We start from the raw sequence: 12548 nt of genomic DNA on the forward strand, positions 1-12548 counted from the left end.
ATTGCTCTTCGCAAAGGTAAACGTACATGTACTTACCCTATTTTTTCTTTTATTTCTTATAATCATTTGTCTTCTCCTTCTCAATGTTTTGTTACCTCTTTAGATTCTATAAAAATCCCTAAATCAGTCATTGAGGCATTATCTCACCTTGGTTGGTGTGCCGCTATGAAAGAGGAAATGAAGGCCTTAGATACAAATGATACATGGGAACTGGTATCTTTTCTTGCTGGTAAAAAGGCTATTGGGTGAAAATGGGTTTTCTCGGTAAAGATGAATCCTGATGGTTCTATAGCCAGATTAAAAGCACGTCTAGAGCCAAAGGATATGCTCAGAGCGTAGTCTCGCGATTTAGTGTTGAATCGGAATACAGAGCTATAGCACATTCAGTGTGAAAAATAGTATGGATACTTCAATTATTAGATGAGGTTGGCCTTAAGACCTCTTTGCCTGTGCGGTTATGGTGTGATAATCAAGCTGCTATCCATATTGCTTCTAATCCTGTGTTCCATGAACGGACCAAACATATTGAAATTGATTGTCATTTTGTTCGGGAAAAGCTTCAACAAGGGATTATCTCAACACAACACATCAAAACTGGAGACCAACTAGGAGATTTGTTTGCAAAAGCTCTAAGTGGAACTTGGGTTGACTACATCTGTAACAAGTTGGGCATGATTAACATCTATGCTCCAACTTGAGGGAGAGTGTTATAGAAGTCTTCTTAATGAGGAAGTTTATACCAATTATGAGATTGACTCCTATAGGATAGGATTCCTAATCCTTGTAGAATTAGAGTTCTAATCCATTTAGAATAGGAGAATATTGTATATATATATATATATGTATATTAACATCTTAGTGGAATAGAAAAATACCTAAATTACAATTACTTTATTTTCTTATTGCTAATTGCTATTAGGCCTTATTATAAATTATTAGAAATATTGTAATTGAGTTTATGTCACTATAAATTATTAATTTCTATTATTATAATTGGATTATGGTATTTTAAATTGGTATGTATGTTATTGTTAGCTTGTTGCTACTTGTTAAATTATTAATTTCCTTCTCTTTTTACTGTTTTTTTTTTTTTTTTTTTTTTTTTTTGCAAAGATGGAATCGGAAGCATCTACTGCTGCTACTAAAATTGACAATAGCAACAAAGATCTTGTATGGAAGTATGTCCATTTGGTGAATCCAAACAATAAAAATGATGTTGTTTGTAATTTTTGTAGCAAAGTTACAAAAGGAGGGATATTCTGAGCTAAGCAGCATTTAGTTGGAGGATTTCAAAATGCTACAATGTGTAAGAAGCGTAACACATGTGCATGAAGAGCAACAAGAGTATATGTAGCAAAAGGCTTAAGCAAAGAACTTAGATAAACTATCTGATTATGAGGATATTGAAACTCTTGGAGATGATGAAGCTGAAGATGATGTTGGGGTAATTCTTGGAGGCTCGAAGGGAAGTAGTAAGGCTCAAAAGAAGCCAAGGACAAAGGGTCCAATAGATGTATATTTTGCCAAAAGTCTTTGAAAAATTTGTGCAAGATAGAAAAAATTCAAAGCTGAAGCAAACCACTATTAATGAGGCATGTAAAAAGGAATTGCGAAAAAAAGCATGTAAGGATATAGCTCGATGAATGTATGATGCGGCAATTCATTTTAATGTCGTCAATTATCCAAGTTTTCAAGTTATGGTGGAGTCTATTGGACAATTTGGGATTCGTATGAAAGCACCTAGTTTTCATGAGGTGCGGGTTCCCTTATTGAATGAAGAAGTTGTTGAGGTGAAGAATTCATCAAAGTCCTATGAAATATAATGGGCAAAGTATGGTTGTTCCATAATGGCAGATGGTTGGACTGATGAGAAACAAATGCCTGATAAATTTCTTGGTGAATTCTCCAAAGGGAACTGTTTTCATAGAATCTATTGATGCATCAGAGTACTAAAAAACTAGTGATAAGATGTATGAGCTGCTTAACAGATTTGTGGAGCGTGTTGGAGAGGCTAATGTGGTTCAAGTTGTGACAGATAATGCTAGCAATTGTGTGCTTGCTAGTAATTAAGAGTTTTTATTCTTACTATTATTAGATAGTTTAATTTCATTTTAAGTAAATAATATATTTAATATTTATGCTACTATATTTGTTTTGCTTATAGGGAAGTTCTTAGAAAAAAACGCTCTCATTTGTATTGGACTCCTTGTGTTGCCCATTGCATAGATTTGATGCTAGAAGATATTGGGAAAATTCCCAACATTCACAACACAAAAAAGGGCAGTGACATTGAATGGATATATTTACATTCGTCCAGGTGTGGTGAATATGTTGCGGCGCTTTATTAGTGAAAGAGAGCTAATTAGGCCAGCTGTCACAAGATTTGCAATTGCTTTTCTCACCCTTCCACGCATACATAAGCACAAGGCGAATTTGAGAAAGATGTTTACTTCAGAGGAATGGACCAAAAGTAAATGGGCAAAAGAACTATCTGGTAAGAAAGCATGTGGTATTGTCATGATGCCTACTTTTTGGACTAATATTGTTTATATCTTAAAGATATTTGGTCTATTAGTTCGTGTGCTTAGATTAGTTGACAGTGAGAAAATGCCTGCAATGGGATATATTTATGAGGCAATGGATAGGGCTAAAGAAGCAATTGCACAGTAATTTGGTGACAATGAAGAAAAATACATGACAATTTTTTAGATTATTGATAAACAATGGGAAAGCCAACTCCATTGACCTTTGCATACAGCTGGATATTATTTGAATCTTGAATTTTTCTATTCAAATGGGAAAATTAATGAAGATGTTGAGGTTGTTATACCAAGTTATAACAAGGTTGATTCCAAACAAAGAAGAGCAAGACAAAATAATGGCACAATTATCTTTTTATCAAAATGCTGAAGACATCTTTGGGATGGATATGGCAATTAGGAATCGAAAGAAAGTATCTCCAGGTAATATAATTTTACCCATAAGCATGTAATCTCGTATTGCAATATTTTTGAATAATAATTAATATGCATTATTTTTTCATTAGCTACATGGTGGCTAACTTATGGAGCAGCAATTCCAAATTTGAGAAATTTTGCTATCAAAGTGCTTAGCCTCACTTGTAGTGCATCTGGTTGTGAGCTTAATTGGAGCATCTTTGAGCATGTAAGTGACAAAACATATTCCTTTAGAATTATACCTTTAATTTGTTCTTTCAAAAGCCTTACTTATTAAAATTGTTATATTTTGCAGATTCATAGTGAAAAAAAGAAATAGGCTAGCTCAAAATCGCTTGAATGATTTGGTATTTGTCTAGTACAATCGGTCATTAAAGCGTCGATATGATGCATGTGACCGCATTGACCCCATCTTATTGAAAGACATTGATGATAGTAACGAATGGTTGATGGGTCAAATGGAGGATAGAGATGAACTTGTTTTTGAATATGATGATTTGACATGGAATGTGGTTGCCGAAGAGGATGTCTACAACACTAGATTAAGTAAAGGGAAAAATGTTGCATCTACATCTATTCCAAGATCTACATCACAGCAAAAAAGAAAAGCATCATCCACTCGTACTTCTTCACTTCTTGAAGAAGAAGGTGATGATGATGAAGATGTTGATTTGGAAGATGAGTATGAGGAGGTTAATGAAGTTGATAAAGAAGATGAAGAGGACTTTGATATTTCTATTGACGTGCATTGAACATTTAATAGTTTATTAGTTTATTAAACTTTAACTTTTAGTAGTTTATAGTGTCTTTAACTTTTAGTAGTTTATTTTTATCTTTTTTGGATTGCAAAATTATTATTACTTGACAGTTTGTTGGTTATTATTATGTAGTTTTATATTACTTGAGGTGTGATAGCATATTTATAATTTTTTTAATTTTTATTATTTTTTTTTAATTCTTGCGCCTTGCCTCTCTCTGGTGCGCGTCTGCGCCGTGCCTTGCGCCTAGACTCCAGGATACCTTGGCGCCTTGGTGCGCCTTGAGCCTTTGATAACTATGGATATACCTTAATCTAAATCTTGTCCTTTATTGCTTATTTTCCTTCTCTACGTCTCTCTCTCTCTCTCTCTCTCTCTCTCTCTCTCTTCCATTTAAACTGTTATGGAAAGTCAATTATTATATTATTTCTGTGTATATTCTATATTCTGTATTCCTATTTAGGATTTCTTATTTAGGATTTCTTCCTAATTAGTATAACACAATTATAGGAATTAATTGTATATAAATACCCATGTACAGATTAATTAAAATCAATTAGAATCATCTCTTTCTACATGGTATCAGAGCAGGTCATCTATCTTGGGTGACTATTTGTTCTCACCACCCATTTCGGAGAGACCTTGGCACGCCGGCCGTGTTTCGACTCGATCAACATCGCCACGTCACCTCAATCCCCTCATTCCACCAATGTGTCTTTGTTGCACGATCCGATTACACCATTAAAGGACTTCTGAGGTTTGGCTCTCAGATCCTATTTCGGTATTTACTTGATTTGTGATTTTGGATTATTTTGTTGCTGTAAGCACTTTGGATTAGTGTTTCGGTTAGTTTTCTTTGTCTCAACAAATGGCAGACAATAAGAATGCTATTTCTGATGTGATTCCGATGATGACTACGATCACGGAACACAAACTTATTGGTTCGAATTACCTGGATTGGAGTAAGACTGTTAGGGTCTATTTGCGTAGCATTGATAAGGATGATCACCTTACTAAAGATCCACCTCGATGATACACAACAAACTTGGCTAAGGGAGGATGCTCGGTTGTTTTGCGACTTGAACTCGATTCACGATGAGGTAATTAGTTTAATTAATCACGTGAATTTGTTAAGGAATTGATGGATTACTTAGATTTTACGTATTACGTAAAGGAATATCTCCGTATTTATGATGTTTGTAAGGCATTCTACTTTGAAAAGAGAATAAGTCTCTCACGGCTTATTTTATGGATTTTAAGCGGGTATATGAGGAACTTAATGTATTGTTGCCTTTTAGTTACGATGTGAAAGTTCAAAGAGCCCAGCGGAGCAAGCTGTCATTATGAGTTTTCTTGCGAGCCTTCCTTGAGTATGAGGCTAAATCTCGATTCTTTCGATTACGAGATTTCCTCTTTGCATGAAAGCGTTCACACGGGTCCTTCGCGTGCAGAGTACCCAATCTTCCTGACAACTACCGGTAGTGCTCTTATTAGCCGTAATCCAAATGGATAACGAGGTAATAGAAGAGGAAGTAGAGGAGGAATTACAGCAATGAAGTAATCAGCGTAATGGAGAGGCTAGTTCTAATCGAGGACTCAAGAGGAGTCATTTGTTATTATTGTCATGAGCACAGCCATACAAAATATAATTGTCCACAACTTGGAGGAAAAATCAGCGATCACGGATGGCAAATATGGCGTGAGAGGATTCTCTGATATCTTCCTCGAGAAAAGCTGTTTTGGTATTTGCGGAGGATTTTGCACGATTTTCCCGATGTCGAGCATCTCTAAAGCCTACCGGTTCCTATCACTGCGATCGTGAGTCGAGTAAATCCACTACATGCCTTGTGTCTTCCTCATCCAAATGGGTTATTGATTCTAGTGCAGATCACATGACAGTAATTCTAGTCTTCTATCCGCTTTTGGTCTAATCCCACTTCCTCATTACTTTAGTGATGGTTCTACTTCTTGTGTCATGGGTTGCAGGCTGTGAATCCGACTTCGTCAATTTCTTTGTCATCTGTTTGTGTCTACCAAATTTCTCTTTTAATCTACTTTCATTAGTAAACTTACTCGTACCTTAAATTGTTCTATTTCCTTTTTTCCTGATCAGTGTTTGTTTCAGGATCTTACGACGAAGCAGATTATTGGTAGAGGACGTGAGTCAGGTGGTCTCTACATTCTGAAAAATCATGTACCACGGTCGCTTGTTTGCTCCAGTACCTTAACACCTCTTGCAGCTCATTGTAGCTTGGGCCATCCATCTTTGTCTACCCTGAAGAAGTTGTGTCCTCGATTTGATCTTTATCGATTACTAGAATGTGAGTCGTGTCAGTTTGCAAAACATCATCGTTTGCCTTCTGTGTCTAGAGTCAATAAACGGGCTTCATCCCCTTTTGAGTTAGTTCATTCTGATGTTTGGGGTCCTTGTTCTGTTATTTCTAACACTGGATTTCGTTATTTTGTTACTTTTGTTGTTGATTACTCTGACACTTTTTCTCCTGTAGCTAAACTTACTTCTGTTCGCTTGTTTATCTCTTTAGCAGCTATATATGATTGGTCCCTGCACCAATTGGATATCAAGAATGCTTTCCTTCATGGTGATCTTCAGGAGGAGGTGTATATGGAGCAACCACCTGGGTTTGTTGCTTAGGGGGAGTCGGGTAAAGTTTGTAGGTTTCGGAAGTCTCTTTATGGCTTGAAACAAAGTCCTAGGGCCTGGTTTGGGAGATTCAGTGAAGCGATGAGAATTTGGTATGCAAAAGAGTAAGTGTGATCACTCAGTATTTTATAAGCAATCTGAGGCTGGTCTAATTCTCCTGGTAGTCTATGTGGATGACATTATCATCACTGGGAGTGACTCTGCAGGTATTTCATCTTTTAAAACCTTCCTCCAAACCCAGTTTCAGACCAAAGATTTGGGATTATTAAAGTATTTTTTGGGTATTGAAGTTATGAGAAGTAAAAGGGTATTTTCTTGTCTCAAAGAAAATATGTCCTTGATCTATTGACAGAGACAGGAAAATTAGGTGTTAAGCCTTGTAATGCACCAATGACTCCAAATTTACAACTTTTAGCAGGGGATAGTGAGTTGTTTGAAGATCCGAGAGAATCAGGAGATTGGTAGGAAAATTGAACTACCTTCATCGTCACTCGTCGACATTGCTTATGCCGTTAGTGTGGTAAGTCGGTTTATGTCTTCCTAAGCTGTTGCTCATTGGGAAGCCTTGGGACAAATCTTGTGCTATCTGAAGGAGCTCGGAAGAGGTTTGTTATATGGTAATCATGGGCATTTGAATGTTGAATGTTTTTGGATGCAGTGGCAATTTGGATCTAAGGTTGATAGAAGGTCAACTCTTTGGATATTGTGTTTTTGTTGGAGGAAATTTGGTGTCTTGGAAAAGCAAGAAGCAGAGTGTAGTTTCTCGATCTAGTGCTGAATCCGAATACAGAGCCATGGCACAATCAGTATGTGAGGTAATGTGGATATTTCAATTACTAGATGAGACAGGTTTTAAGACCCCCCTGCCTGCGAAATTGTGGTGTGATAATCAAGCTGCTCTCCATATTGCTTCTAATCCGGTATTTCATGAGCGGACCAAACATATTGAGATTGATTGTCACTTTGTTCGTGAAAAGATTCAACAACAGATCATCTCAACAGGACATATCAAAACTGGAGAGCAGTTAGGAGATATTTTCACAAAAGCTCTGAATGGAGCTAGGATTGACTACATTTGTAACAAGTTGGGCATGATTAACATCTATGCTCCAACTTGAGGGGGAGTGTTATGGAAAGTCAATCATTATTGTTATGGAAAGTCAATCATTATATTATTTCTGTGTATATTCTGTATTCTGTATTCCTATTTAGGATTTCTTATTTAAGATTTCTTCCTAATTAGTATAACACAATTATATGAATCAATTGTATATAAATACCCATGTACAGATTAATTGAAATCAATTAGAATCATCTCTTTCTACATAAACCTCTTTTTAAGTTTACATTTTCAGAGTGACTCTTCGATGTTTTGGGTTACTGAAGTTTTATTGTCTGTGGATGGAGGGATCTGTTGCTATTTTTGGGTGGTTGTGCAATTGGCATTTGCTTGAGATTTATTTAATGTGTGGGCTCATTTAATTGGTTAGCCTGAACATCATTTATCAATTGATGGTTTGCTTTCAATTCAGTAAATTCGTTGAATCAATGCCATTGATATGCTTTATGAGTATTGTGTGTGATTTGGTTGCTGAACTGTAATCATCCCTAACTGATTCTTCATTGTTGCCCTCCTTTCTTGAATACATTTCTTTGCTCTGCTTCCACATATTGTTTTCTTTTCATTTACATGCAGAAATTGCAAGCAGCCCAGTTATTGTGATTTTCTTTCACGTCTTATACTAGTATAGCAAATTAGCAATAGATAAACTCTTCAGGCCTGGCGATTATTACATATCAAGGCTACTTTTTTTGAAATTTACTATACATATGTTGAGAATAAAAAAGTTGCAAAGACCAAAATCCCTTGTTAGGCTGCAAGTATAGGTTATATATGCAAGAGAATGTGCATGAGGAATCTTAGCAACGCAAGGGAAAACAACATAGAATTAGTCTGGTTGGTTATGCAATAAAAAAAAAATGATAAATGAGGAGAATGTTAATCATGGGGATAAAGCATGTGGTTGGGATAAAGTAGTGTGACATGAGACTTATCACACTTATGCAACTATAAAAACTTTACCAAGTTAAAGGTTAAGTTAGGTTAAGTTCTACTAGATTGCAATTCAACTTCTTATCACTTTTGGTACATATAAGGTTTATCTTATCAATTTTGGTGAATAGGTACAAGCTATCCTACTATCGATTTGGAGAACTGATAACAGAATATGGCAAGCCTGCAGGGTAAGTTCAATATTCCCACTCTGTTTCTTAAGTTGTTAGCTTTTGTGCCCTTGCAATGCCATGCTGATACGGAACAACCAATTTGAAGGGGGAAGAACTATATTTGGACTGCCTTGTGAATAATATCCACTGATACTGGTCATAAGCAATATCCATAAAAGCAATGTTTGAATAATACTGTGAACTTTGGACTTTTTAACTTGCGTTGATATTGTGAAAAAATGGTTATAGGGACGAAATTCATGTCTGGATTCCATGTGAATTTTGACTCCTAAACTAATCTACGTCTGTAGCTAAAATTTAAACAAAATACATCTCTCAAAGTCAGAAACTTAGAAGTGTGAACATTAAGACTTGATGACACGTAGAATTAACATGCAATAATCCTAAATGAGCTTTCCCATCCTTATATTCGTTCCGAATCATGCCTGAGCTCTTGAAGTAGCTTTACCATGTTTTAAATGCTTACTAATCTGGATTGCAAGAACATGGTGATTCTGTTTCCTCAAGGGGTATGAAATATTCCATAATTTTCTAATTTTTCTTTAAGTTTTGGGTGGAATGTTGTGGGTATGTTTGGAATGGAAGGTAATAGATCATATTACTGCCTGGACTCATTTATCCTTTTCCCAAGTGGATTATTTCATGGGCTTTGTTAATATTTGTTTTTTTCAGTATTCATTTCTTTAATCTTTAAATTGCTTTTTTATGGTAGGTATGATCGTGCAAGGGGTGTTGAAATTGGAAATAAGGATGTTAAACTTGAATACTTGGAAGAAGCTTTCACAACATCTAATTGGATCGTCCGTATTTACAAGGTGAAGCCGCCTAATAATAGGTGGTAAGGTCCTTCTGTGTCTGCAGGGCGGAAATGATGGATGGGAGCTTGAATCAGGAAACACATCTGGCTTTAGAAGAAACTAGTTTTTGGTTTAGAGACTGAGTTTGTAACATTAAAGGCTCTTAAATTTTCTGGACCCCCTTTTTTGGAGTTTTTGTAATTCCCCTACACCTTTAGTTGAAACAATTTAGACATTTTAGATCATTGATCGCTAAGTAATCAGTGTAACGAACTAGCTTGGTGCAATTTATAGGACTTGATTGGGTGATAAGGCTGTTCATGGTCTCTTGAATTTTTCTTTTGAATTGCATACGGTGAGCTTGGCATAACTTGTACGTTGAAGGTGCTGTTTGTCATTATTGGTCTTTAATTTTACAAGCCAAATGGCACTCTTACGCTATTTCAGATTAACTTGTTGAATATGTTAAATAAATTTTTATACTATTAAACATCTAAACTTACTATATTTATCACAATTACACAATCATCATGGAGCATGTACTTGTATGGGGCGAGTTCTTATACGTCAAGAAGCAAGTAAAGGGGGTTCTCCTTGCTAGCGATGTGGCAATTTATAATGGCTACTTTCTTCCGTTGAAATCAAAGATTCTCCGTCCCTTCTACCGCGAGTACTTTACGTTCGTCTTCTTGTATTTTTCACTCTCTCTAATTATCACTCCTTGACTTGCAAAGAAAAAAAAAAAAAAAATCTTTAACTCGCTTAATTTTGATTTATTTTTTTATTTACTTAAAATTGATTAAATTCTTGGAATTCTAGTTCTATAAAACTAAGGAAATTTTTGAGAAACATGCCAATATGGATTCAATTTGGATTTGTCTGATTGCAGACATTATGGAGTGAGTTTTAATGGGCTAATCTGTCAATTTAGATTTGTTTGTGTTGTTGAATGATCAAGTGTACGGTGGTAGATATTGTTAGGAATTTTTATTTTTGCTAGATGAAGACTTCTATGGCATGCATGATTCTATCCTCCAGTTGATCACCTAAAGCGTGTGATTCTGGATTTGTTGGCAAGAGTTAAAGAAAATGAAGTAGAGAGGAAGAGATGACCAAGTACTTGTTAAAAAAAAAAAAAAAAAAGGTGAGAATATTGGTTGCTGCAGGGTTTGATAGCTTGAGTTATATGTTGTAATTAGCATGATCCTGACAAGGAATTTTCGTGTGATTTTCTTTAAAATAGTCATGGCACATCTGTAACAGAGTTACTCTCAAAGACAATGCATTCCTTATAACTCAATGCATTGTAAATATATAGTTTTTGTGCACACAATGCAGTCGAAAGAAATGAAATAAGAATTTTTTTAACATTATAAGCATGTCATGTTTTGCTGTGCAAAATCCCACAAGTGCACGGATTGTTAATGAGTAATGAAGTGATAAGTGTATCGTTCCCCACAAGGATCGTGTTGAGTACCAAACTACACAATAACTATAAGTATCTAGACTATCAAATTTGAGAGGGATGATTAAACTAAAACTAATTATCACTAAAGGCAAATATAAACTAATTAACTAAACTAGATATCATTGAATTAAAACATTCTAGACCTAGGGATTTACACTTCAATCAGTTATAGACTTTATCCAATTCATTCAATAAATGAGAATTCCTTACTTTGAAGGAAATTAATCTTAAGTTATCTTAATTCTCCTCTCAAGACACTCAAGTTGTATTTTAATAAACTTAAACCATACTTTCATGGTGATTAAATCAATTAAAACCCATTAAGTTCTTTAATAAATTGTTAATCCTAAGCTCAAAATCCTATCATTCTAATATTAATATTCACATTTCAGTCATTCAATTAATATATAGAATTAATACTAAGCGGAGCTCAACACATAGCATGCATTAAAAACATAAGAGATTGAATAAAAATATAAAATACCCAATTTATTAAATAAAATAAAACCAAATCTATAGCTGAATTGAAAGTGCTACATCCCTAATTTTAGAATAAAGAAACTACTCACACATAGTGAGTTTTACAATGAAGTTTATAAAATAAAAAAGAAAAGACATGAGAAGAAATAGAATGAAAGAACTCAGATGGAGAATTGCAGAATTAAACTTTTGAAATTTTAGTTGGAAATCTCTTTTAGCAATCTTGCAGATCTGTTTTTCCTCTTGCCTCTCTCGAAGGTAATGTACTCTCTTGAATGTAAAAAGGTTCCACTCCTCTTAAATCTTGACTTATTATATTAATATTTGGTGTAAAAAAACCTTATTTCAGAGTCCTAAAAGCCTTAGAAGTCCTCTTAAATCGAGTGAGAAGGAAGAAAAGTCGAGTTAGAATTGCTGTTTGGAGTCACTGCATGGGCCGTGCAATGTTCTATGGCTTTTTTCTTTGAGTTTTCCTTTGTCCAGAGAATTGCACAGGGTCTAGCAGGTTGCACGGGGCTGATTGCATGGGCTGTGCAATTGGCTTTTGTAATACCTGCCCTTTTTCGATGTCGAAATATCTGTCCTTGACAGAATATTTGTAACATCCTCAAATCTACCCTAAAAGCCTAACCATAAAATTTGGCAAGATTAATTATGTGGAAATTAGAATTTAATTATGGAGGCAAAAATCATGAAATGTACCACTTAAATGTTAGTATGGAATTGCCTCCAATAGTATAACAAATCATTCAGCCATAAAGGGAATTGGAAACTAAATTGAATAAGTTAGAAAGATGAGGAGTAAATTAAGAAAGAATGGACCTTGGACTCACTTAAAATAATTAATAAATTAAGGGGTAAATAAATGAAGGAAGGACTAGCCTGAATAAATTGATAAGTTGAGGGGAAAATTAGAAATGAAAAAAAAAGGGAGTAGCCAATCAAAGGTTGAAAACACACCAAACTTTTGATTAAAGAAAAAAAATTTTTTCTCCTTTATATCCTCCATTGGCTAGCCACTTTCCCTCATCTTTCTCCTTTTTTTTTTTTTTTCATTTCTTCAATAGCCCATTTCTCTCAAATTTGAAGAAGGAAACCCCAGCTAAAAACCCTGGATCCTACTAATTTTGAAAGCCTAAGTGAAGGGAGGCAAGAAGAGGTGAAGATTCAAGCTTGAAG

The 12548-nt window shown here is 35.0% G+C and overlaps 1 protein-coding gene across 1 annotated transcript; it reads left to right on the top strand.

Moving 5' to 3' along the window:
- The first annotated feature begins 1541 nt into the window (after window positions 1-1541).
- LOC131176519 (uncharacterized) lies at window positions 1542-9733 on the top strand. Its single transcript, XM_058141566.1, has 4 exons — window positions 1542-2963; window positions 3047-3165; window positions 8562-8621; window positions 9337-9733. Exons 1-4 carry the CDS (start codon window positions 2795-2797, stop codon window positions 9340-9342), a joined length of 354 nt encoding a protein of 117 aa, XP_057997549.1. The 5' UTR covers window positions 1542-2794; the 3' UTR covers window positions 9343-9733.
- The last annotated feature ends 2815 nt before the right edge of the window (window positions 9734-12548 follow it).

This window comes from Hevea brasiliensis, unplaced genomic scaffold, assembly GCF_030052815.1.
Source record: "Hevea brasiliensis isolate MT/VB/25A 57/8 unplaced genomic scaffold, ASM3005281v1 Scaf15, whole genome shotgun sequence".
Lineage (NCBI taxonomy): Eukaryota > Viridiplantae > Streptophyta > Magnoliopsida > Malpighiales > Euphorbiaceae > Hevea > Hevea brasiliensis.

Coding starts and splice junctions, on each gene's coding strand:
- LOC131176519 (XM_058141566.1), top strand. CDS start 2,795: ATGGGAAAATTAATGAAGATGTTGAGGTTGTTATACCAAGTTATAACA. Junction 2,964..3,046: donor TCGAAAGAAAGTATCTCCAG/GTAATATAATTT, acceptor TTTTTTCATTAG/CTACATGGTGGCTAACTTAT. Junction 3,166..8,561: donor ATTGGAGCATCTTTGAGCAT/GTAAGTGACAAA, acceptor TTTGGTGAATAG/GTACAAGCTATCCTACTATC.